Source organism: Saccoglossus kowalevskii, chromosome 13 (genome assembly GCF_978046115.1).
Source record: "Saccoglossus kowalevskii chromosome 13, keSacKowa6.1, whole genome shotgun sequence".
Taxonomy (NCBI): domain Eukaryota; kingdom Metazoa; phylum Hemichordata; class Enteropneusta; family Harrimaniidae; genus Saccoglossus; species Saccoglossus kowalevskii.
In genome coordinates, this window is record NC_140653.1 from 19,700,349 (window position 1) to 19,724,932 (window position 24,584).

At 34.9% G+C, this 24,584-nt stretch overlaps 1 protein-coding gene across 1 annotated transcript in view; it reads right to left on the reverse strand.

Annotated features, from left to right (window-relative positions):
* Positions 1 to 24,584, reverse strand: part of LOC100372137 (putative E3 ubiquitin-protein ligase HERC1) — a 67,663-nt gene that overhangs the window by 16,940 nt on the left and 26,139 nt on the right. The window contains exons 19-48 of the mRNA XM_085507025.1: positions 23,502 to 23,729; positions 22,833 to 23,009; positions 22,173 to 22,287; positions 21,632 to 21,840; positions 20,832 to 21,044; positions 20,488 to 20,567; positions 19,761 to 19,944; positions 19,214 to 19,371; positions 18,165 to 18,392; positions 17,582 to 17,702; positions 16,048 to 16,282; positions 14,977 to 15,191; positions 14,660 to 14,833; positions 12,770 to 13,152; positions 12,142 to 12,381; positions 11,786 to 11,869; positions 10,805 to 11,421; positions 8,946 to 10,051; positions 8,039 to 8,344; positions 7,283 to 7,450; positions 6,876 to 7,086; positions 6,575 to 6,708; positions 6,278 to 6,450; positions 5,134 to 5,431; positions 3,750 to 3,950; positions 2,859 to 3,033; positions 2,232 to 2,502; positions 1,726 to 1,939; positions 1,065 to 1,395; positions 101 to 318 (exon numbers count right to left, since the gene is read on the reverse strand). Of these exons, the coding sequence (XP_085363151.1) occupies positions 101 to 318; positions 1,065 to 1,395; positions 1,726 to 1,939; positions 2,232 to 2,502; positions 2,859 to 3,033; positions 3,750 to 3,950; positions 5,134 to 5,431; positions 6,278 to 6,450; positions 6,575 to 6,708; positions 6,876 to 7,086; positions 7,283 to 7,450; positions 8,039 to 8,344; positions 8,946 to 10,051; positions 10,805 to 11,421; positions 11,786 to 11,869; positions 12,142 to 12,381; positions 12,770 to 13,152; positions 14,660 to 14,833; positions 14,977 to 15,191; positions 16,048 to 16,282; positions 17,582 to 17,702; positions 18,165 to 18,392; positions 19,214 to 19,371; positions 19,761 to 19,944; positions 20,488 to 20,567; positions 20,832 to 21,044; positions 21,632 to 21,840; positions 22,173 to 22,287; positions 22,833 to 23,009; positions 23,502 to 23,729 (7,467 nt within the window). The remainder of the gene's footprint in view (positions 1 to 100; positions 319 to 1,064; positions 1,396 to 1,725; positions 1,940 to 2,231; positions 2,503 to 2,858; positions 3,034 to 3,749; positions 3,951 to 5,133; positions 5,432 to 6,277; positions 6,451 to 6,574; positions 6,709 to 6,875; positions 7,087 to 7,282; positions 7,451 to 8,038; positions 8,345 to 8,945; positions 10,052 to 10,804; positions 11,422 to 11,785; positions 11,870 to 12,141; positions 12,382 to 12,769; positions 13,153 to 14,659; positions 14,834 to 14,976; positions 15,192 to 16,047; positions 16,283 to 17,581; positions 17,703 to 18,164; positions 18,393 to 19,213; positions 19,372 to 19,760; positions 19,945 to 20,487; positions 20,568 to 20,831; positions 21,045 to 21,631; positions 21,841 to 22,172; positions 22,288 to 22,832; positions 23,010 to 23,501; positions 23,730 to 24,584) is intronic.

Below are 24,584 nucleotides of genomic sequence, written 5' to 3' on the forward strand. Positions count from 1 at the left end.
AATGTTGTGAAGAGAAAATATTTACATTTGTAGTGTCCCCTGTCTTTATAGAAATGTTATTCAAGGTTAGAAGTTCATCCCTCTACCTAGATATACTTACCAGATACAGCCCATATATTTACATAATTTTCAATGGCACCAGCCAGCAATTTACCAGTAGCATTCCAAGAAATATACGACAGCACTTGACCACTATAATCTTCAGCACAGTATTTCCGATACTCTGTATCATCATTTTTATTAAAGACGCATGTTTGCTGTAATATTGGTTGCATCCTTGAGGACAGATTCCAGACTCTCACTGTACCATCATAACCACTATACCAAAAATGAATTTTAAAGAAAATATACAGTAAAACTCTTTAATTTTTGAAAGAGACAAACTCTTGAAAAATTTGTGAAAATCGGGGAATTTTTTAGCAGTAAAAATTTCTCTGGGGTCATTAAGACATCAGCACTGGGGTCATTCTGACATTACTGGGATCAATAGGAAAGAACTGGGATCATTGTGACATGATTGGGATCTCAAGGACATGACTGGGTTCATTAAGACATCACTGGAGTCATTAGTGTGAGTTTATAATTCTTTCTCAGCTGATAATTTTTTAGTTTCCACCTTTTAGAAGTAAATCTGCAATAGGGATGCATGCTATCCAACCAATTGTCTTTTGGTCACAGAGATGAGATTTTAAGTACCCCAGACTCGTACTTTCTCTTGATGCCATGCACAGCTAAATAAGGGATTTTCCAAGGTCTACAAGGTCAGAAGGTATGTTCAATGTCAAAATAATGATTTCTTAGAGGGAGATACTTTTATCATCAAATGTGTCAAAAATTACTTTTGCATCTGTCAAACCTCACGCAATGTTTTGAAACCACTACAATTGTATGAACTTTGTTTGATTTCACAATTATTAAGGATCTTTGGAAAATGGGCTTTTGAGCAAATACTGTATGCATTGGAGGAGGCAGATATTATTATTAATATTAAAGGAGGATGTGAAGACTTTCCTTGTGATTACTGGACTAGAGTTTTCTAACTCAACTGATCTAGATGCAATTACCTTGTAGCAACAATATTTTTCTTTGCGAACCATGTACACGTAGTAACTTTATTCTGATGCGCTTCTAACTTTAGAAGCGTACACTTTGGTAAATCACCCGCTAAATCAGCTGCACCACATTCAGACACAGGTGAACCATCCTTCATTTGTCCAGCCAGCATCCTAACCAATTGTTGAGCCGCCCATTCACGGTGTAATGAAGGTAACTTGGCAGAGAGACAGCAGGCAGCTAAGGCATTAGCTAAATGTAGAGGACCATAACTGAGCATACCTGGTGTAGAGGAGGAGGATGAAGTAGGATCTGTATCATCCAACGAAATAGCGTCATGATCTGTTAGTAAATTAAAAACCAGCACCAAAATAATTTGTACATGCAACAAAAACAAAGTATAGCTTCATGCATATTTAAAAAAGCATAGGTGTAAATTATTATAAAAATACACATAATACTTTATTTAGTGTATTACTGTAAAAAACTTTATGTGAGGACTAACAAAAAAAAAATTATATGAATGGTCACGGGTGAAATGAAAAAAGCAAGGTATTTCACATACATCCAAATGTAAAATAATTTTACAATGCAATGCTTAAATGTTCTGAAAAATGCATGCTTGAACAATAATATTTTTTTTTTCTCAGCACACACATGACCAAAACATACCTCTTGAATTTGGCGGTAGATTCAGTTTTGGAAGCCCTCCCGTGCCACTGTTAGCAAGTAGTACTACAAGTGCTTGCGTAACAGCAAAACTCGGTGATGATAACACTTTCTGGTCCGAGCTTGGTAGCTGCTCTGGCACATCTCTAGTATTATGTACTGGCTTTTTATGATCAGGCAATGAATTACTCAGTCCACAAGCAGCTAACATGAGGTCCTGGACAGAACAAAATTCAAATTGTTGTATTTCAATCAATAGGAAAGATCATTATCATCCGCAAACAACCTTTATTAAATATGCGACTATTATACATTTAGAATAGAAATCTGGCTAATAATGTATCTGTATAATGTGTATCAAATGAAAGCTGGAAAGAGGCTGGGACACACATTTTTAACTGATGAGCATGATTTATCTCAGAATTATGAGAGTTGGATTTAGAGATAATTAGTTTGGGTATGCCTGAGAAATTCCTGCAGCCATTGTATAATATTTTTAAGTTTAATACCTGAGTACAGAGTTGTATTAAAAGCTTTGATGCTGGTGGGCTGTTTGAAGCTAGAGAACCAATGGCTGAACTCAGATATGACAGACTGGCAGATGAACTATTGTTATTATCCCCATTACTAGTACTATTAGGCAAAGATGAATGCAATACATCCATGGGTGTGGCGAACTCGGCTCTTCCTGCTGCAGCCAAACACATCAATCGTACAACCAGACGTATATCAGCCAAACCTAACGACTCTAATCCTTCTGTTAGGTTACACACTGATCCACTGTAAATAAGAAGCGAGAACAATTCTCATAAAACACAAAATACACAATAATGCATGTCAAAAATCACACAGTACTATAACATCTCAGCCTGTCACCACATTACATTCTGAAACATAATGAATGAACATTTAAATTCAGAATCACCAACATTTCTGTGTGAAAGACACATTTATCAGATGTATGTATAGTTAAATTAATCACACGAGTAGCCATGTTGTTTCAAGTTTCAATCTGCATAAGAAAACAACTGTGGTGATGATTAAACTGCATATGACAAAAACTGTGACTGATTACAAATCTACATAGAGAGTTATAGAAATAAACACATGGCCAGAACAATGGAGTGATACAATACCTTATAGACAATAAAGATAAAGCTCTCATAACCATGGATCTTGCAAGAAGTACTTGAGCTGCAGCGGTTGTCTTATGCAGTGCTAAGGTTCTTTCATGTGGACTATTCAATAAGGCGACTTGTTCTCCTAGACTTATTCTTTCACTATGGGAAGGTTCTTTTATTCTTGTATCACCTGTAAATAAATATATAGAAAAAACAGTCAATAAAAAAAATTAAAGAAAAAACTAATGTTAAGTGCTTCCTAGTTGCACTTTGAGGATGATGTAGAAAACATTTTTCATAATAACAAATTAATTTATATATTCAAAGGCCCAATTCACTTGCCCCAGGCAAGTGTGAATTGGAGGTGCGGCTATGCTAATGAGTGTTGTTAATCACTTGCATAGCCTATGACGCATCCTGTTTCAGCGGTCGAACATCACGTGACTTTGATTGACAGTAGTTAATTATTCAAGATTAGTAGCGCGTCTCTTTCCCCGATTTGTGTTTTTGACTTTTATCCGCCAAAATCTCAACTCATACACTATTTATTGTCATACAAAATGTAAATACGACACACAGTCACTGCTATGATATTCATAGTCACATACATCCACTTTGGCACGACATAATCGACCTGTAAGTTCAAGAAAACACGTTTTTACTGGAGCTTGGCTGGAGCTGTTTACTACAGCGTGACAAGCAAGGAAATAATCCCTATTGTTTAGGACTGTATTTATAGTATACCTGGGCCTTTAAGTGAGTGATGAGGCCATAAAGAAAACCTCTGTGAAGTTGACTCTAAAATTCATGATGCAATCACTCATTACAATTATAGTATGTACAGGGAAATTCATTGAGTTACTGTAAATGCATTAATTATTAGTATTTTACAGTAGTTCAACTTACTGACTGTCATGGTAGGGTTATTCCGATCACCAATAGCCTTTATCACTGCACTAGTGGTTCCTAAGGGATCAGGCTCCTTAAACTGTACTGGGCTTGGAACTGGTTTACGATCAGTCAAACCAAGCTTGGTCTGAATCAAATCAAAACTTTCCAGACCTGTTAATTGCAATTCTGACTCCAAAGTTGATACATCTAAATCATCTGCAATGGAAATAACAAGTATAATTTGATAAAAACAAAGCAGCAACCAGAGAATTTATGTACTGAGTTTTATTGAATTCTGATTAATGGCTCTTGGAATATCAGGGGAATAGATACATTTACACACACTTCACACAGACAGGATGAACTCAAAGGGTCCCCAAGTCAAAATCGAGTCTGTATAGGTATGTGTTGTGGCATTATCTTTAACGTATATATTGTGAATCTTTATCGATTTAAAGGTGGCAGCCATTGAGTTGTGCATGTTTGAACTTGGTGTAAACATGCACCACAGACAATTTGCTGATACGTTCCTATGATTGGAACACACACTGGCGACGTTCAAATAGATATCAGGTCTTCAACATGCATTGTGTAGGCTGAAATAAACCATTTCTGTGAGAGGGACTATAAGTTATGGAGGAAAATAACTGAAAATACTTCATTGATTAATTTATTAATTACAAGTATTCAATTTACTGAACACATGATAAGTTATTTGCATTCTTGACACGTTCTTGTGAGCACCAATGTACTCCAGGGCATTGACAATAATGCAATAAAGTTGCGTCATACACAGCTCAGGCAGATGTACAGTCAATTTCTGTCAATACACTGGCAGTTGCATTGAATTGAAATTAATCAACATCTACAGTGGAAGTGCCAATTGTTATGAGCATTCAATAACTGATTTGGTAACTGAGATTTCAAAACTGTAGTCCAAACTCAATGCTAAACATCAATATAATTCTAAAGGAAAACACTTTCAGAATCGTGTATTCCTATCGCCGTACATCTATGTGATGCTAAAGCTGAAATGTGACAGTAAGAGACTCGTAATTTTTAAAATATTTACACTGTTTCAACTTTGAAAGTGTCATGCAGTTGTTTTGATGCATGTCCTCAATTGATCCAATGTTGGAAACACATCGGTCAATTGTCCATGGTAGTACAAGGTACTGTTAACTTCTTTCCAAGAGACAAATTCCACTAGTCAGGGATCTTGATGCAAAACAGGGTCGGAAATTGGTGAATTTAACAAAATGTTGTCAAATCAAATGGTTGACAGTTTTACCCACACATACAACTGTATATACATAATGTACATCATAGAGAAGCCAAATTGAATGCATGTGGTTTTATGACAGCCAAACACAAAATATGGAGTGTACAAAATACTTACCATCACCTCCACCTTCAGGAGAAGTAGTGAAATCAATCGCAATTTTTTTCTCTATAGTTTTTCCCAGATACTTCTCACGGCAATCATTGCACATTAAGTAATATGGATTTCCACTACCACAAGCACCGCCAAACCAACCGTCGACGAATGATCCATTACTGCGATAACCTTTCTGTCCGCAACTACCACCACAGCCTGGATGATGAGTACGCATATGACGATTGAACTGGCTTGTTGTTACACCGCATAAATCACAGTTGACTGTACTTTCAGTTTCACCATCTAATTCTCTAGAAAGCTAATAACGAATGAAAAGATAGCCAATATTACAAGAAGCACTGACTGACTCGCAAACATTGGATTTGAATTGATTCATTAAGTTTTATTTTGAAGACAAGCTCCAAATATTTCAAAGGGATACAGAGAATGCTTTATATTTGTGTTGTTCAATAGCACTATTATATGCTAAAGCACAGATGTGTTTGTCATTGATGGAGCAGGAGTTTTGATTGATTGGTACAATACAAGAATCATCAGCACTGTCAACTGATGCTAATTCAGACTTTTAAATACTTAGAAGTAGTGAGTCAGCAACGGAGAGACAGGATAGGCATGTCTTTACCAAAAGTACAATTTATTGTAAAATTTACAAAGAAGGATGTTAGTTAGTTGTAGGCAAATATGTATACAAGAATCATCAGCACTGTCAACTGATGCTAATTCAGACTTTTAAATACTTAGAAGTAGTGAGTCAGCAACGGAGAGACAGGATAGTCATGTCTTTACCAAAAGTACAATTTATTGTAAAATTTACAAAGAAGGATGTTAGTTAGTTGTAGCCAAATATGTATACAAGAATCATCAGCACTGTCAACTGATGCTAATTCAGACTTTTAAATACTTAGAAGTAGTGAGTCAGCAACGGAGAGACAGGATAGTCATGTCTTTACCAAAAGTACAATTTATTGTAAAATTTACAAAGAAGGATGTTAGTTAGTTGTAGCCAAATATGTATACAAGAATTCAAGTGGGCAATAGAAATTTATTTTTGGTTCCCAAACATTGTGGCATAGTAGATCTTTAGAAATGTAAGGGTTGAGTAATTTTCATAGACCAGACAAGAACATGGTACAAACTGTCTTACCTCTGGATACCAAAGTCCCAAAAGTTCCCTTTCAGATGCAAAATCCGCATTGAAAAGATCTTCCATGGGATCATCATCTATTTCTATGTCTTCATCAAGATACAGTGTATCATATAAAGCATTGCCTTCACCGCGCACATGTGCTCTCTCTGCATTTTCATGACTGTCACGACCTGAAGAAAGCAAAGTAGAATCTATTTTGATAGTTCTCTAATTGTAGTGAAGCCAATAAATATCATTTTTTTAATAATTAATTACAGCAATTAGTGATTATGATACTTTACAGCAGTCACCTACCTCTATGAGTCATTAACGATGTCAAATCAGCCATAGCCCTATATCTTTGATGTAGACCACCTTGTCTAGTGGGTGGACGGTCATTTCTTGTTACATGCATTAATTCACTTTCAACTTCTCTTTCACCTATCTCACTGAAATTAAGTTTATACAATGTTAAGGTTATGATTAAACTTAAAAAAAAATGACAATGGTACGAAACTGTACAGAATACAAATGTTAGTCAGCAGTACTTGATAGATAGTACAGGCAACAATAACAGCTATAATGATACCATGAGTGAATATTGCATGGTTTTTACCTCCTTTCCATTGGTTCAATAGCAGTACTTTCACATATAGCCATTGGGGCTTGGTGTACAGGAGTTGAAAGTAATGGTCTGGATGGTGTAGGTTCCTCACTACAAGGTGTAGGTGTAGGTTCTTCATCTTCATCTTCTACAGTACTGGGATGTTCTATCATCCATGTTGCTAACACATTTATTCTACGAGCATCTACTTCTCCTCTGGTGCCTAGAATGATTGTATAGCATTCATTTTTATATTCCAAACGTAGTCTCAAAATTAAGTTAATTTTTCCCCTATTATACCAGTGTGCCCCACACACTAAAGGAAGAGTGTAATATAGTGTGAAAATTCACAAATATTTACATAATAATAAATTTGAAAGGTGACCTTGTAGGTAGGCATTGCCAGACATTATACTCACCAGTGGCAGTCATAGCCCTTTTAATATGTCCAATGGAAAATCCCATTTCTAGTAATGGTACTGCTATCGGTGGAGGTGGCAGTGGTGGTGGTGGTGGGGGTGGCGATGGAGATCTTCTCCTCTGAGGACAACTTGATGGTCTTGATGAGGATGAAGTTGTGGAGGTTGCTAATTGTAAACAAACAACAAAAATCATTCAAAACAAGCCGTCATGGGACACATTATTATACATCTAGCACTGAGACAATAGAATTTTGCTTTCCATAAAATTCCATATCTGCACTCATTCCAGCATTTGAATTTCACCTTACATGGGAATACTACATTGTAAACACTCAACACAGGTTCGATGTTATTGATATCTCATTCACACACTTTCCTTTGTTTACATTGTACTACAGTGCATGATGGAAATATCAATGAATTCTAAAACAAAGTTTTTACAGTATATGTACAACCACCGTCCCTCGTTGAGGTACAACGTATGAAAGAAATTGTTTTAGGCATGTAGGAGATATTGCATGTACATTTCAAAAACCAAAGTAGCTGCTCACAAGATCCACAAAACAAAATTACTAAAAGTAAAATATATACATGTATAGTTTGAACATATTAATCACTCTAGCCAATAACTAAATATGTACAGAAGAATACAGTGTGAGCAGTCATCTGATTATTACCCCTCACACATAAAATTCATTTGTCATTAGAAGTGTAATATAACCTATCCTTTCAAACTACAATAATGATACTTACCAACTGCATCTGTTATCTCCCTACCAACCTCCACTACACCCTGTCCTTGTATGACTGGTGTCAATGGAGGAGACAATGATGGTGACAGTGTAGGTAGAGTATCTGATGTAGTTGCAATCTGTGGTGGTATGACCAGACAAGGTGGTGCGTTTGAACGTAATGTACTCCTTTGTCTGTCAAATGCACGAACTATAGGTCCATCAAAATTGGCATTTGAATCTTGATTTTGAGTTCGACTATTTGGAGTTGATGATGGTTCTGAAGGTGTGGATTTATTAACATCATTAGCCTTGGTACTCTCATCACCTGAAATGATCCGAAAAATATTATACCTAATTGTGGATTGCAAAGATGTAACATTCCATGCTAATATTGATACTATACTCGAAGGAGTGTTTTTATCTCCATTTTCTAAATTTTGAAGCAAGTCTCTTGAAAGCATAACCATTTCATAGAACTATAAAAGGGGGCTGATCTCCTTTTTTATTGACTCATTAACACTTTACATACGATTACATCTTGTGGAATTGCAAAAGACAACTATCAAATATAATACCACAATGCTTTGCTAGCAACACAAAAATAATTCTAAGACTTTCACTTTAAAATAGCAAATTACTGTGCATGCTGTTCATGATTTCTGTAGAATTACCAAAATTCTATTTCAGAGCTAGGTATTACATGTATAAATTTATCCTGCACAAAATAGACTGACCATTTACATAAAACATTGTGAAGCTGCTTTGCAGATAAACTGGTTTGTTGAAGGTGACACAATTCAAATTTGACAAGGTATATCAAATTTCGCTCATGCATGTTCACAGCATTTTCAGGGTTTTGATGTATTCCCCTATTTAGACATAAATGTAATAAAAGCTTTATTCTTGCATGTAGATTTAATACTCACTTGATTTAGACAGTGGTTCACCAATATCTGCATAAGAACCATTGATTGCCATCTTAAGTAGTATCGCATGTGCCCTTTCTAATTCCATTAATGATACAATTCTTTTAATCGGGGACGGCATAACAGCTCTCTTTACCATCTGTTTCATAACAGTTCTCATCACATCCTTTAATTCATCATTTTCGTCCCGACTTTTTGTACTTTTATCGCCATCCTCATCATTCTTAGTTTCTTCTGGTGTAGGATCCTTCTCTTCTAGATCAGCCTTTGGAACCAACAACATTTCAGCAAATTTACTGCAACCCATGATAACAGCGAGGGATTTCAAGGCTCCAATCTGGAGATATGCTGACTGTAAGGCACTTATCTCGCATTCATTTTTCCATGGCTCCATCACGTCACTAGGGGGTGCTGTGCTTTTACTGAGTGCATCAGTATTTTCTGGTCTATCCTCAGACATCAAATGTGTTAGTGCAGCACTTTTACCGATGTATGCGGATTTGTCTCCAGATTTAGACGTGAAAGCACCCTGCAGTTCAGAGGAAAGATTTTGAAAAACCTCATCTACTAATTGAGTAGTGATACTTGCAGCAATCGTTTCACCAGCTTGTGTGGCAGCACTGGCAGTAGATAGGCCTGTGGGTTCATTCACTGGTGAAGAATCAGACAAACTGGATTCAGGAGATGCAAGTTGGGCAGTTTGCTTTCTACTCACAGTCCCACTAGAATCTGAGATCACTGTTATCGCTGTTGTAACGGCATAATCAAGTGATTCAGGGTATTCAGTTGATACTGCTCTTTCTGTCATTTCAACAGTTGTATCCCTTGGTGTACTAGCTCCTGAACTACATTCATCTACATTCATTGCACTGGCAATGTCGGCATCTAAACTTTTTTCTAGCGAACCTTGTTCTGATTCTCTCTGTAATGACTTTTCAGTCTTGTATTTTCTAGCCGATGCAAGCTTCAACTCTGCAGCAGCATTGTCTTCAATGATTGATGACAGCTTCATTAATTCCATCAGATGTGATGCTGACAGTCCATTCAGTTTGCTTGAATCAAATCCAACTGGTTCTATTGCATCCAAATTAGATATCGCTGTGTCACTGTAATGAAGATATTATAAATAACTCAAATCACACATATTTATTATTTTCTCTATTAGTATTCAACAGAAGAGTAGACAAGCAGCCTGTCGACTGAGATAGCTCCGCTGTTAGCAATGCACATTTCAATTAAAGAACAAAGAATATCATTAGAAAATTAACAATTTGTATAGTATCATAGCAATGAGACTTGCTTTTTTCAACAAGAATTTGAAAATATCACTTTTTATCAAAAATGACAAAAATATTCATGAGCAAATATGAGAGAGGTCCACATACATGTACATGTATGGTACCTATATATGTAATATCAAAGCAATCAGACAGGCGTTTTTTAAGAAGTCCAAAATATCACTTTTTACCAAAAATAACAAAAATATTCACCAAAATTAGAGAATTAAAAGGAAACATCATGAAATGAACAAATCTGAGAAGGCTACCCAAGGTACATATATGCAAGTATCAAAGCATTCAGGCTTGAAGTTATCAAGAAGCTTGACAAAGTCAACAGCGGAGCTGAAAAGCCAAGAATATTTGTTTTTGAGAGATTTTAAGTATACCTATTTCAGACTATAATTTGTTAATGCTAATTTTTTAACAGGACCTTTAAGTGCACGGCTTCCAACATGTATTTTGCAATGCAAAACTGTAATGTGAATACCGGTAGCACCCATTGCTGTAGTAGTCATCGATACCAACGAAAGTGGATCTGTAGACTACATGAATGATGTAAACAATTACTACGCCATTTACCTGATTGTGGCATCAGCATCCTCCCATTGAACTTTTCCAGATGTGCCACCTTCTTTTAAAACTCCCAATAGTGTAGCTTCTCTCGATGTCTGTCTGTGAACACATCTACCGCCAACTCGCAACCCTCTATCAACACCACCAATAACAGACAACGCTGGCCATACATACTGGCACAAACTATTCAAAGTAACTTCCTCTTTTTCGGTTTCTACAACATCATCAGATTTATCATCTGCTGTCACTGTATCATCTGGTTTATCAGAATCCTTTTGCTCGCTTTCAGTTTGTAATATTTCTTGCAATTTGTCTTCTGACACATTTTCATGCTTAGTTAGTTTTCCATCTTTATCCTCTTTTGTTGACTCCTCCGTATCATCTTTCTTGTTATTTTTAACATCATCAGCTTTTCCTTCCAACAACTCTGTTATTTTCTTGATAGATGAAAATCTTTCTAGAATACATTTATTGATAGCTTGTGTCCAGTTTCCATTTCTATGCAGTAATCTTATAAGTGCTACATTAGCTTCTGCTATAACAGCTGACAGTGGAGCACAGAGCGGGTCACCAGGTAACAAATCTCTTGGTGCACCTCTTACTTGCATATCACAGATTTTAACCTGCAGTGCAGAAAACAAATATCCATAAAACATCTAATTAATTCCAAATTAACTTCGACTTTGAAGTTCAGTATTCTGAATTTGAATTGTGTCGGGTGCAAATGCAGTTAGTAGTGAAATCTAGGTAAAATAGTTTTTGTGACTTTTGGGATACACAAATAGGGAAAAAAAAGTATAATAAACTTTCACTTAGTATATTTCTCAACATTTAAGTATATTCACCAAAATGTTCATAAATTATTAGAACAGACTCAAGCTTTGCACTAAGTCACTAAATATAATTGATCAGTGCCTGTTCAAAAAACTGATGATGCCCAGACTCGCTCTCTCTCTCATATGTGATAAACAACTGGACAATGTATACCTTTTCTCCAGGATTACTGCTGTAAAACATAACTACTGGATAAAGTTCAGTCACATCTACATCTTCAAAGGCAAGTCTTGGTTCCTATATTGGCAACAGAACAATAAATCTAGTTTACGTAACCATCACCAGATTTTGTTTTGAATGAAAGTGCAGCATTTGCCAATCCCAATTAAGTTATTAATATTATAGTAATTTAATGTATGATTTTGGCAATAAAAACTCAAGATCTCTGTATGCTATATGCACTGATCATTAATAACTGCATACATGACACATTTTATTGGGTACATTTCATCTCAAATGACATTTACTGATAAATTTATGCAAATCTTAAATACAAAAATACAACTTACATCTCCGTTTTTTCCAAATGAGATTGTCCTAGCTTCCATGTCTAATACACATGTAATATAATCTCCTTGCGTAAATCCTGGCAATGTTAATGAATGTTCACCATTATGATATAAATTCCCACTGTAAGCTCTATATAACCACATGTCAGATGTTGTTCTGTGACTGAAATCTCGTACTGGATATTTAGATATTCCAACACATGTTCCTTCATTTCCTTTATTCTCTTTTACAATGAAAAACTGTGGACAAATAAAAATATAATGATGTAGTAACCTGCCAAATTAACACAACTAAACAACTGCTGTTGGTTTGTGAACCACCCGATTAAAATGCTATAATCTCAGAACTCATCACCACTCGACCTACACTTGATTGAAGGTGGTTTCTGAGATGAAAACACAATGTGAAAAATTTATTTACAGGAAACACTTCCCAACATTCATTTCTCTTAATACAAACATGTAACAGGTGATTCAATGATAAACGCATGAAAGCAATACAGATTCATGTATTCATGAACAAAAAGTAACCAAGTTATACATCACAAGATAGCAGAACTCAATAATGAGGAAGAATTCTGAGTATTCATCTAGGGGAAAACTAACCGCAAAATATTGCCACACTAACCTTCCATTGATAACAACCAGACGTAATTCCTGTTGATCCCAAACCATAGCCTCTACCACCAGATCCATGTACGAGAGTATGGCCATTTTCACCACTACAACAAACTGTTCGTTCACCATCAAATGTGGCTTCCTGCATTGCTAACTTATCTTCATCTTCTTCCTCCTGGAATGTTGAACCTTTTGTCAGAAACTTTTCTGAAGTTACTGGTTCACTCACAGCTTGCGGCACACACCAGAAACTTTCCGAAAGATTAGAAAATAAAACATCCACAACAGATTTGATGTGATCACTATGTGTATTGACATCACATGCTGGTAAGACAGCTTCCAATAAGTGAAGAGCTAGAAGTCGAGTCCTCACATTCTCTACCAGTGGAGTTGCTGCAAACAAATACAAAAGAAACTGGTCTCTGACTAACTTAACAACTTAGTGAAGAAATAGATTCACATTATTTCTTCACTAACAAGCCATGCATGGCACAGTCCCCGTTAGTTATCAAAACTAAGTTATATAGTTTTGTTTATTGTAATATACTGTAGAATACTTTATTTTAGCTGGAATAAATTTTCGCTGAAAAGATTTTTTGAGTGTTTTGTATGTATTTTCACTGATTTTTGACACGCTAAATGTAAAATATAGAGAAAAAAGTAAATCCGCTGAATTTTATTTTCACTGAATCATTCCTTCAGCTAAAATAGCAAAAATTAATTCCAAGCGAAAATAAAGTATTTTACAGTAGTAGAAATACTTGTTCATATTGAGAAATATTGCTCTGGAACAACATTAATTAAAACATGGCCACCGATCAGCCATTTTGAATCAGATCGTCAAACCAATACATCTGTATATCCATTTCAAAATAAAATGGCTGCCAGTCGGTCATTTTGAATGCGAGCTGAAAAACAAAATGACGTGCATCAGGGACCCATAATGTCTAATACATGTACCAAGTTTGGACGAAATTCATCCATACACAAACAAGGACAAGTTCTGGAATGCCAAAAATGATTTTGATGATTTCTTAGCACAAAAAATGGCCACAAATCGGTCATTTTGAGTTGGATCTTTAAACCAATATATCTTTTTTGGACTCATCCGAACGGGGACTATTACTATTATTAAGTATTAAACATGTATGTAGCTCATAGGTGTACTGGCAGCTGCATAGAATCATTGTGAAAGTGTTCAATGATCAAATAAGAATTTAGTGTAGTAGATAGTCAATGTTACCTGGGATTCTAGTTTGAATTTAATTGTCAATGCATGTCAGAGAAACACAAACATCACCTTTTGTTAAACCCCTTTTTTTCATGGAACAATAATTATATATTTTCCTCTAGCAATTCAAACATGTGGCAGGAAATGGTCACACTCAAATGCTACCAATCAAATGTTGTTCTTAATGACAAGAAATTAGTCACCTTTGAGTCGTTCTAAGTATTGTTTCATACATTTTCTGTTGAAATGATCTCCACTGACATTTAATTCTGCAATCAAGTTACTAGTGCATAAATCCCACATTAAAATGTTAATTTTGTCCACTAACAATTCAGCCACTTCCTAAAATAATCATTTGTCCGTAGTCCAATTACTGGACTGTACACTATATTTAATTTAATTTGATGTGTAGCATCAGGGAGATTGGGGGTTTGACTCCTAGACTTGGTTGTACACTCGGCAGTGATAAAGAGTATACACTTGTCAGGCTTGCAGAGAAATGTGTTTAATTAGAGCAGGTATGAATTTAATGGTCCTGTGTGGTGTCCTGTCCCCAGCGAATGCAACAAGTCACAGCATGCTTGCTGTAAAGAGTTAGTGGACTGCCACAGGATGACTAGAACTTACCCAAATTCAGAATTTTTAAATTAAATAAATAAATTCACTTACCAGTACCTGGTTTGTTTCCAGCAATAGACAGCAAGAGATTACACCATTTCCTGTCACTAATCTGTTGCTGAACAACTCTAGAAGATGCTACACGTCTTAAGAACACTAAGAAGTCACCCAATGAGGTCTCTGCTAGTTTCCTTGAACGTTCACTTATTGGTTTCAAAGGCCTCCCTGTAATACACATTGAAAAATGACATAATTATTGGTTGTCAATACAATACAAAAGATAAATATGATTACAACACTAAGGTACATCAACTTTCCACCCGCTGTACTATTGCACATATACATTCATGTATCACAATGCTTTTCACCTTTACTAGGATCAGCTTTCTTGGAAGGATCTTGCTGACCAGTTTTTGTTTCATTTTCATCTTTGTCTTCCTTCAGTGTTTTCTCATGAGGTTTGAGTGAAGCATGAGGTTTGTTAGCATAGCCACAGGCAACATCAAGCAGGTTGTTCAACTGATTGCACAGAAGATCCATAACGGCTTGGATTATGTTAGAACTTAATTTATCAGCATAAGTTCTTCACAAAAAAGAAAAAGAAAAATTATTATTTCAGAGAAAAGTTTCCCTAAACATTATATTTAGGGAGGCATTTGACTAATACATGTACTAAATTACAACATTGTGACATTTCTAGGAGCTTAGCTGGTGAATGTAATGGTGTTTGTTTCACTATTTAACTATTTTCTATGGCTATAAATGAATATTCACATCTCTGCATGTGTTTTAAATTTCTATAAAAATTTGTAATTGAGATTCCCATCATTCAGAAAATCTGATCACAACAAACGATGAATATATTGACTTACAGAGCTTAAACTTCACACAGATATTAGTATCCTACATGCTTGAGAAATTTAGTATTGAAACTGAGTGTCCTTACTAATCTGAAGTTCATACCAAAGACTTGTGCACTTAGGGACGACGTCAAAAGATCGATGTCGGATAAAAAATTTATTTCCTTTAGTTTGGGGGTGGGGGGGGGGGTTTGACCTCAAAAAGTTTCCATTCTACAAAAACGATTTTATTTTTTAATGAAGTCAAAAAAAATCTTGGAGTATTTGTAGTTCGTTTTTTTCTATCCAATCATGGACAGAAATAGCCGAAAAGAAAAAAAAAACACACATCCAAGACGAGAAAATGGTTTGGTTCAAGTGTAAATCTGTGCATTTGTAAAATCTTTTTACACCCACCCGACAACCAACTGCTACGCAATACTACTGTCCGATTATCAATTTGTATTTAACGGTGAATGTAGTCTGACGCCATGACCAATATTTATCAATTAAGTTTCAGTGGAGGGTAGGGGGGTTTGGAAAAAAACTAAAGGAATTAAGTTTTTTATCCGACATTGATCTTTTGACGTCGTCCCTTACCCTGTTGTAACAGCTAATATCTGCAGCAATCTCATACTTGCTACTTGTAATATTGTGTTCAGTTGCGACACACTTCTTGATAACCATGGCACTAATGGTTTGAATGTTGCCTGATGACCACACAGTTGTGATAGTAACGTTAACATGCCAGTAGAAACAGCTAATGATATATCAACAGGTTGGTACTTAACACTTAGAGCAAATATAGTTGTCAACAGCAACCGTTGTCTTGCTCCTATAATAAAATAATATATTAGATCATATAATCAATGTGTGCACAGGGAACTCTCTAAAACACAGCACAGAATTAGTAATGGTAATATTGATTAAAAGTGAAAAGGTTGCAAAATGCAGGCACCTGTCTATACAAATGTACATTCAAATTAAAGTTCATGTGTCTTTGTTAGACCATAAAAATTCCAAAATTTTTCTTCCTTTAAATTCGACCATGTAATTATGTGCAAGATTTCTGTAATTTATTGGTTTCAAGATTTCAATCGATCACAAAATTGTACCTTTTTTTCTGGTTTTTAAAATTTTGCCTCTTTCTTCTAGGGATGATTCAGGCTTTAAAACATTGTACAAACATTGTACTTCAAGGGATTTTGAAAGAAATATCACTATTAACAGCAAACTATCACTGAGCTCACACACATATAAGTTACTTTTTGATACTCAAAGATTTTACCATACTAGTAATTTTGTATTCTGAAATCCTTATCGTTGTTAGTAAATCTGTTCACCATTTTGGAGTTCTTATGGTACTGTGATTGCATACCGAAAACATGCATGCTGACCAAGAAATGAATTCTGGCTATCACGATTACTTTTTTGTATTTAAATTAATAGTTCATCCAATATAGTTAATGTATAACAAATTGCCATAGATTATTTGTATCGGTATGTAGGTGTGTTGCAGTATAAAGAGATAATGGTATGCAATGGGATGTCAAAATCAATTCTACATTGCGCATTGACAATATATGAACACTGACCTGGTAGAAGGGAGGAGGATGGAACTGTGCAGAGAATTGTGCAAACAGAAGACACACGACAGGAAAAAAAGAAAACAAATTATGAGAGATACAAAATAAGATTCTTGCTGCAATTCTCTGACTCAAGTGGCTACTGAAAGCTTTGGTGCTGGTACACTACGAAGATTTTTTCTTCTTCAATAAGTATATTAAACCATAGAAGCCAAATTATGGAAGTTATTCAAAGATGTCAGTTGTATCAGAGCACAGTGAGCATCCCACGACAAAATTCAGGTTTCAAAACAATATTTTTATTTAGAGAATGCTATCCATCTATCCAGGCCATCAATGACAAAAAGAATCACAAGGAATGCAGCTGGGAATGAAGGTAAAAAAAAATAATCTCAACAAAGAACTCCAAAAATCAATCTTTAAGTGAAAGACACCAAAGAGACGTAAAAAGGACCGAGTAAGTTTTGTGCAGAAAGAGGTAAATGATTTTATGGTAAATGTCATTTGATGTCAACTTCATAAACTGTAATTGTGAAATGCTAACTTACCTTTCCCTGCTCTCTGATCATGTTCTTTTTCTGATAAGGTACAAACTAAATGTTCATAAATCTTGTGTACTACAGATTGAATTTCCTGTTGAGTACTAGATCTTGCTGCTTTTACACCATCCTACAAATGAATAGAAACACACCAATCAGGAGAGTGGTGATATTTTTTGGAACAAGTAGTAGAGTAGTCAGATAACAAACATGTTTAACGTCTGCTACGTACATATATACAATAAAAGTAATCAGATTTGCAGTTTTCAATTAGAAGTTATATTTGAAAATATAACTTTTTACCAAAAATGACAAAAAGCAGCCTCCTAGCTGAGATAGCTCCACTGTTAGAAATGCACATTTCAATTAGAGAATTGAAGATATTGTCACATAATGAACAAATCTGAGAGAGATCCATCCAAGGTACCGATATATTCAATATCAAAGCAATCAAACTTATCACTTTTTACGAAAATATGCACATCTTGGCAAATGTATATAATCCTATGAATGAATCAGAACCACCTAGTACACATTGCCAGTACTTAGGACTGACATCTGACTAATGTGCTAGTAGTGGTAACACACATACCTGGTAATGATAAAGATGGGGCACATACGGACCATCCATAATTGGTTCCAACATACCAAGACCAAAACATCCAAGTAAATATTGTAAATGTACAGAACTCAATAATGATATTGAAGTAAATGGTGCTACGAGAAGAGTATCTCTACTCTTAGATTTTGGTTTGTCAGGTTTGTCATCATCTTTACCATTCAGCAAAGACAGTATTTGATTTAATGATGCAACTCTCATCTAAAAAAATAGAAGCAAAGAAACAATATTGTCAGTCCCATGTACTTTCACATTGACCACATAAGGCCAGACTTTTATTATCCCTTGTTTCGCGAACCCGCCGAATGAACAGGAGCCGACAATGAAATAAAAATATAATTTTATTTCAGCGCAATTTCTCGCGCCCGTCGACTTGTAAGCACAAAAAAAATGCTAAAAATATTATTTTTATCTTCATTTTTTTACCACCCGCCGCATAACAAATCCAAGTTGCATTTTCGTGGGAGTATCATGATCAAAGTACCGAAGTCTCGTGCAAATGAGAAACAAGGTTTTAAATGGAATAAAATTTTATTTCATTTCTTCTCTCCGATCAATGATCTCACTCACAATTCTTTGAGAATTACACAAATCTCATGGAAAAAAAGAATTAATTTTATTTTTTTTCCGCCCTCCTAAAAAAAATTGCCTTATAAAAACTTGCAAAACAAGGAACAAAAAAAGTCTGGCCTCAGGGTTAAAACATACTACCAGTGTATCTGGAATGAAAAGGTAGGGTGAGGAACACTGAACAGATATGTCTACATTTAACTGGACATCAAATTAAATAATCTATTTCTGGAAATGTTATGAAATATCTGCACCATCTAGAGAAAAACTGGAAAAGCTTATAGTGTCCCCATAAATCTTTGTTGCGAAAATCTTTTTTTTGTCTGATACAGGTTGGGTGGATGTAGTGGTTGGTTGTATTTGACATATAATCTCTGTATATATTCACATTAATGTACAAATCATTGAAATGCAATATTTTACTATGCACATGTTAGATATCTTTTTATTACCTCAGCTCTATGTTGTTGCATCTGCATGGATGATGTGAGTATACAAGGATCTGATGACGTACCCACAGCCTCAAAATCACTAAGACCAGACTCAGGCTTAGTAAACTCCCCACAAACAAAGTCAGCAATTTCACTTGTTAAATTCTTGATCATAAATGCTAAAAAATAAATAAATAATTTACTGTTATAGTACAATAATGCAAATAGGATGCATTTCTGTCAGTTGCTAACTGTTCTTGAACTACGGCATAGTCCTGTCAAGCCTGTCAAGAGTGAGGGTTACTAATTAATTTTCATGAGCTCATTAATATTCATTAGCTAATAAAATAGTAATGGGCTCATTAAATATTCATGAAGTGATAGTACTATAGTCATAAATGGTTATGATTTAGCTACCATACATCAATAAAATCATTTTTTTCTGAAAATTAAATACTGGGTATTTTCCAAATTTTAATCTACTTTGTCATGAAGTGCTTAAATGTGGCATAATAGGTGAGGGGAGTCCACTCTAGCAATAGCAATAAAATTAGGGTACAAGATTTACCTGTGGTTTGATGAGCAATGCTACGATATTCAGCTAAGTTATGACCAGATGTTCCATGTAAACCCATTCTATCTCGTCTCCATCTCAGTCTTTTCCATGCTTCCTTTACAGACACCAGTGATCCAAACACCTGAGATCCACTAGTACTCAAACCATGATCACTTCTACTGTGTGATGAGCAAGGCTGTGAAGAGCAAACATTATTTGAAATAGCTGTATTTCATTTCTAAATACATTTTTTCTATTTCTTATATAGCTACATCATTACAAAATCTAATCAAAAACAAAATATAAACTTCATGTTCATTTGTGAACTTGACATATTAATGTGTAAAAATATAGAACAGTAAAGTAAAGCATTGACTGGGTTTCCCCTTTGTTTGGCTACAATAGATTGTGTAACTTTCGCCACCATTCGCCAAAAGCAATTTCAAACCATCAATTATTTCACAAAAATGGTCATCACAGAAATGTGTATATAACAGTTCTGTGGCACTTTTCAATTTCCAACTTTCAGACGAATTCATGATTTTTCATTTCTCTTCATTTGCTATTTAAAATCAGTTTAAAATTAGCGAAGTGAAACAATGTAGTTTTAGCAAGAGTGACACATTGTTTGTCACGTATTGACAATTAGACTTCTTACATTAAATGTGGGCAGCACATACAGCTCTATGTGTCTAATACCGGTAAATGAAATACGCTTTGCAGTGAACACAATACTTACTGAAAGCCTTTGTTCATCAGGTCTTGGAATATTTCCAAACTCTGGTTGGCTCACTGTTCGTTCAGGATACTTCAAATGATCTACATGAAATAAAATAAAATAAATCTTAATATTATCCAAGTGATCATCTCATTATTTATGGCATAAAAGATAAAAGTATACATGTATTAGTATCTGTACTGTAAAATACTGGAATTAATTTTCACTGAATACACTTTTTGGGCGTTTTGGATGTTCGAAAAAAGTAGTTCATTTTAATATTCATTATATGGGATGGTATGTTTGTTTATTTATCATTGCATAGCAAAGAAGGTGTTGATATCCATATTGTGCACACTTCTTACCAGACTCAGTATAGTTCTCTCTGACAGGTGTTAATGGCTTTTTAGTGGAAGTTGGTTTCAGAATATCATCTTCTCCGGGAATAGCACTACAAACATCAGTCACAAGGAAAACACATCGTTTTATCAAAGATTTGCAGGATTCAATAAAATTATCCTGGTCAGAATTATCTTTAGATTCTTGGTTTGTTTGTGGTGTACTTGGAAGACAAGGTACTGGAAATGAAGAAAAGAACCATTAAAACATATACCATATTAACTGGTCATTAAGTAAAGACAAAATAATTATCAACTTTTGCCACAGAGGGCAAGGTACAACTAAAGGCCTGTCTTCTAAAACTGTGATGAAACCTGAATAATGAGTAAGAAAATATTTAATAAGCATTTCTTTTTTTTTATCAGGAACATAACATAAATGAAGACAACACTTCAACAATTTTGGTTGAGGACACTTTTCAACTTTGTGCAAGGGTAGAAATAATCTAATTTAATAAACCCATATTTACCAAAATCATATTTTTTTCCCAAAAATGTTGATAGAGCAGTAACTTGTCTAAAACATGTTAGATCAATAGCATGACTGGACAAACTATGACATTTAAAAGTTGTACAGAATGTTGTGTCTATTCATATCAACTTCAAAGCAGTGCATATACATTCTGAATATTGTTGATCATCACATAGTAATACACTGATCTAATTTCTTTATAACAACAGAAACCAACGTACTCCACTCATTCAAAAGCGGCTAAATTGACAGATCTGTACTTGCAATGTTCTTTTAGCCTAATAGTGTAGCATACCTTCTCTGTTTTCAGGATCTCTTTCATTAACTTCTTCTCTACTTGTATCATTATCGTCTGTCCCGGCATCATCCGACACATCACTTTCTAATCGTGTTCGCACTCTTTTCTTCATTTCCTGTTTAGCTTGTTGCATTGCTTTGGTTGCCAGCAATCTTCTTCTAACCATATAAACACATCGATATGCCTCAACAAGAGACTTACTTGCACTACAAAACAAAATTAAAAAAAGTTAAAAGTAAGGTTCAAATGAAGGGATTGTACAAGTTCCAACAAATTCAAAAGATTGTATCAACAAGAACATTGATTGGTGGTGTTATTGCACATAATGTATTTTATCACAGACACATTCAAGGATACCATATTTACTTTATTAGAAGTGCATGCAGCCAAAATTGCATTTAATGTATAATGGATCATTGAAATATATTTAGACCATAGACACACTTCTCTCATTTAAGCTACTAATAGAGCAAATGCACCAGAAAATAAAAATGAATCTTGCTCTTTTCTTACAGAATAAACCATTGTTTAGTCTTACCTCTTTCTGTGGGAAGCAGCCGATAAAAGATGACAGTGTTTTAAAAGGCAAGCTAAAGTACATCTGGAAGCAGCATCTAACATGGGTTCCTCTGTTATTTCACAAGTATCCCAATCTAAAGAATGAAAATACATGCAAATCAGTTGTTGTGATGTCTGAAGGTTGATGACTGCATAGGAAATGTAATAAATCTTTAAACAGGGTTGCATACTTAAAAAGTTGAAATGGAGGATAATTATCCCAATTATTGATTAGCTCCGTAATTAAAAATTAATTGGAGAGGTCTGGGGTGTTTAGTTCGAATGAAAGTTTCATTTTACCACTGCAACCCTATGAGTTAAGTACTCTAAAATAATTTATTTTCGCTTGGATGATTCAGTGAAAATAAAATCCAGCGAATATACCTTTTTTCTATATTTTACATTAAACTTGTCAAAAATCAGTGAAAATAAATTACATACAAAACACCCAAAAAGTCTTTCCAGCGAAAATTAATTCCAGCAAAAATAAAGTATTTTACAGTATAAGATTTCAGGCATGACAAGGCCCTCTAGTGACGCAATCTCATAACTCACTCCTCTTGTTTATATACTCACGCCATAGTTTAAAAACATTTTGATAATGCGATATATGTCAATTAATAAGTTAACCACATCATACCTCTGGTAGCAGCATACTCCATCATATTCATAAATATAGAATGTGCAGGTTCTCTACTAACACCTAATATGATGTCCATCAGAATGTTATTGTCAGCTGATTGCTGCTGTTGCTCATAGAAGTGTTGCTCGTCTCCGTTCGATAAAACTGCTTCTGTTATATAACTAAGATCTTTATCTGTCAATCAAAACATAGTAGTACGTCATCATAGTATAATTTTTGACCTACAGTATTTGCTCAATCAGAAAAATATCCAATAGAGGAATTAATTTGCATTTAGCATAAAAAGACAGTGATAATTCTATAGGCCAATGCACTTGTTTATGTTTCGCACACATATGCATGCGTAGTGACCGTTTGGCAAGAACTGGTCACTCACACCAAAGATAAAATAACAGCATTGTACGCTGCTGTTAATATTAAATATACATGTATTGTGTTGCAGTTAATAAAACAACTTATGGGCAACATTGTCACAGCAGAATGTGAGGTAGTGCTGCCAAAAATGTAAACATACATATATGAGGTCACAGTATGACAGCCTTTATGACAATATGATTTGCGGAAAAAACAGCAACATACTGATAATCTATATGAAGCGCAAGAGGTCTGCTAAAGTAATGCTGCCCTCTCGATATAATAAACATAGTACACTGAACTAGTACTGACCACATCTGGATGATTGTTGGTCTTGTTCCAATCCATTACTTAGCAGGTGAGATTTTATCCAGTGTTGTGTATCCTTTTCTTCATTAGTTAATGGTACCCCAATCAGCATGCCATTCAGACAACGTCCAACTAATAATGCAACAGCACGTTCTAAATCCACTAGCCATACCCAAGACTTAGCAGGTTGTGGTAGTGGTAATGCTGCAGGATCAATACTATCTGGTGTGGCTACAAAAAACAAATATGACACAAGTCAGAGTGGTCTCAAAGCTCTAGTATCTGCTATCTACCGTACATATGACCTGCTATGTATCAAAACAAAAACAAGCACCCTTTTTTTGTTCAGTCGAATACAAACATTATTTTATAATTGAACAATTCGCAAAACAAAACAGCATTGTTATTGCACATGATATATGAACAATCTTCCAGTCACTTTCCTCACTGGTGTGATGTCATCAAGAACGTTGTCACAGACATGCCATACTCGTTTCAAAAGAGATCATACATAATACATATCTTGTTAACTGCAGGAGAATTATGGAGAAACCATGTCTTCTGCTTTCGTCAATAACAATATGTTATTTTTAAGTATAAATACATAGGCATGAATGCTTGTACATAGTCCATATAGAATGCACAATGATCAAGCTTTAAACACAAGAGTATCAGATTTGCTCTATTACTGGTAGTAGTATCTTCTTAGATTCTTTAGTAGTAGATTCTTTAAGCAATACACTTCAATATGGTATTCATTGAACATTTCAAGCAACCTGTGATTTACTGTCATCGCCATATTGTTCCTCACAGCAACATAGCCGGCTAAGTTGACGACTTGTTTGCTATGCACGTCTTGAGATCAATGGTTGGGTCCAACCAATCTCAACAGAAATGCGCACAGCAAACCAGTCAGCAACTTAGTTGGCAATGTTGCTGTTCTAGTGTTTAAAAACACAATGGTAACAGTAAAGTTGTATTTTCTGATTATGAAGTCAACTCAATTAAAATGGTCTGAATTTGTAGAAATTGCAGGGAATATGTTCTAATTATTGAGATTTCAATGATTTCAGCACATTTAATGTT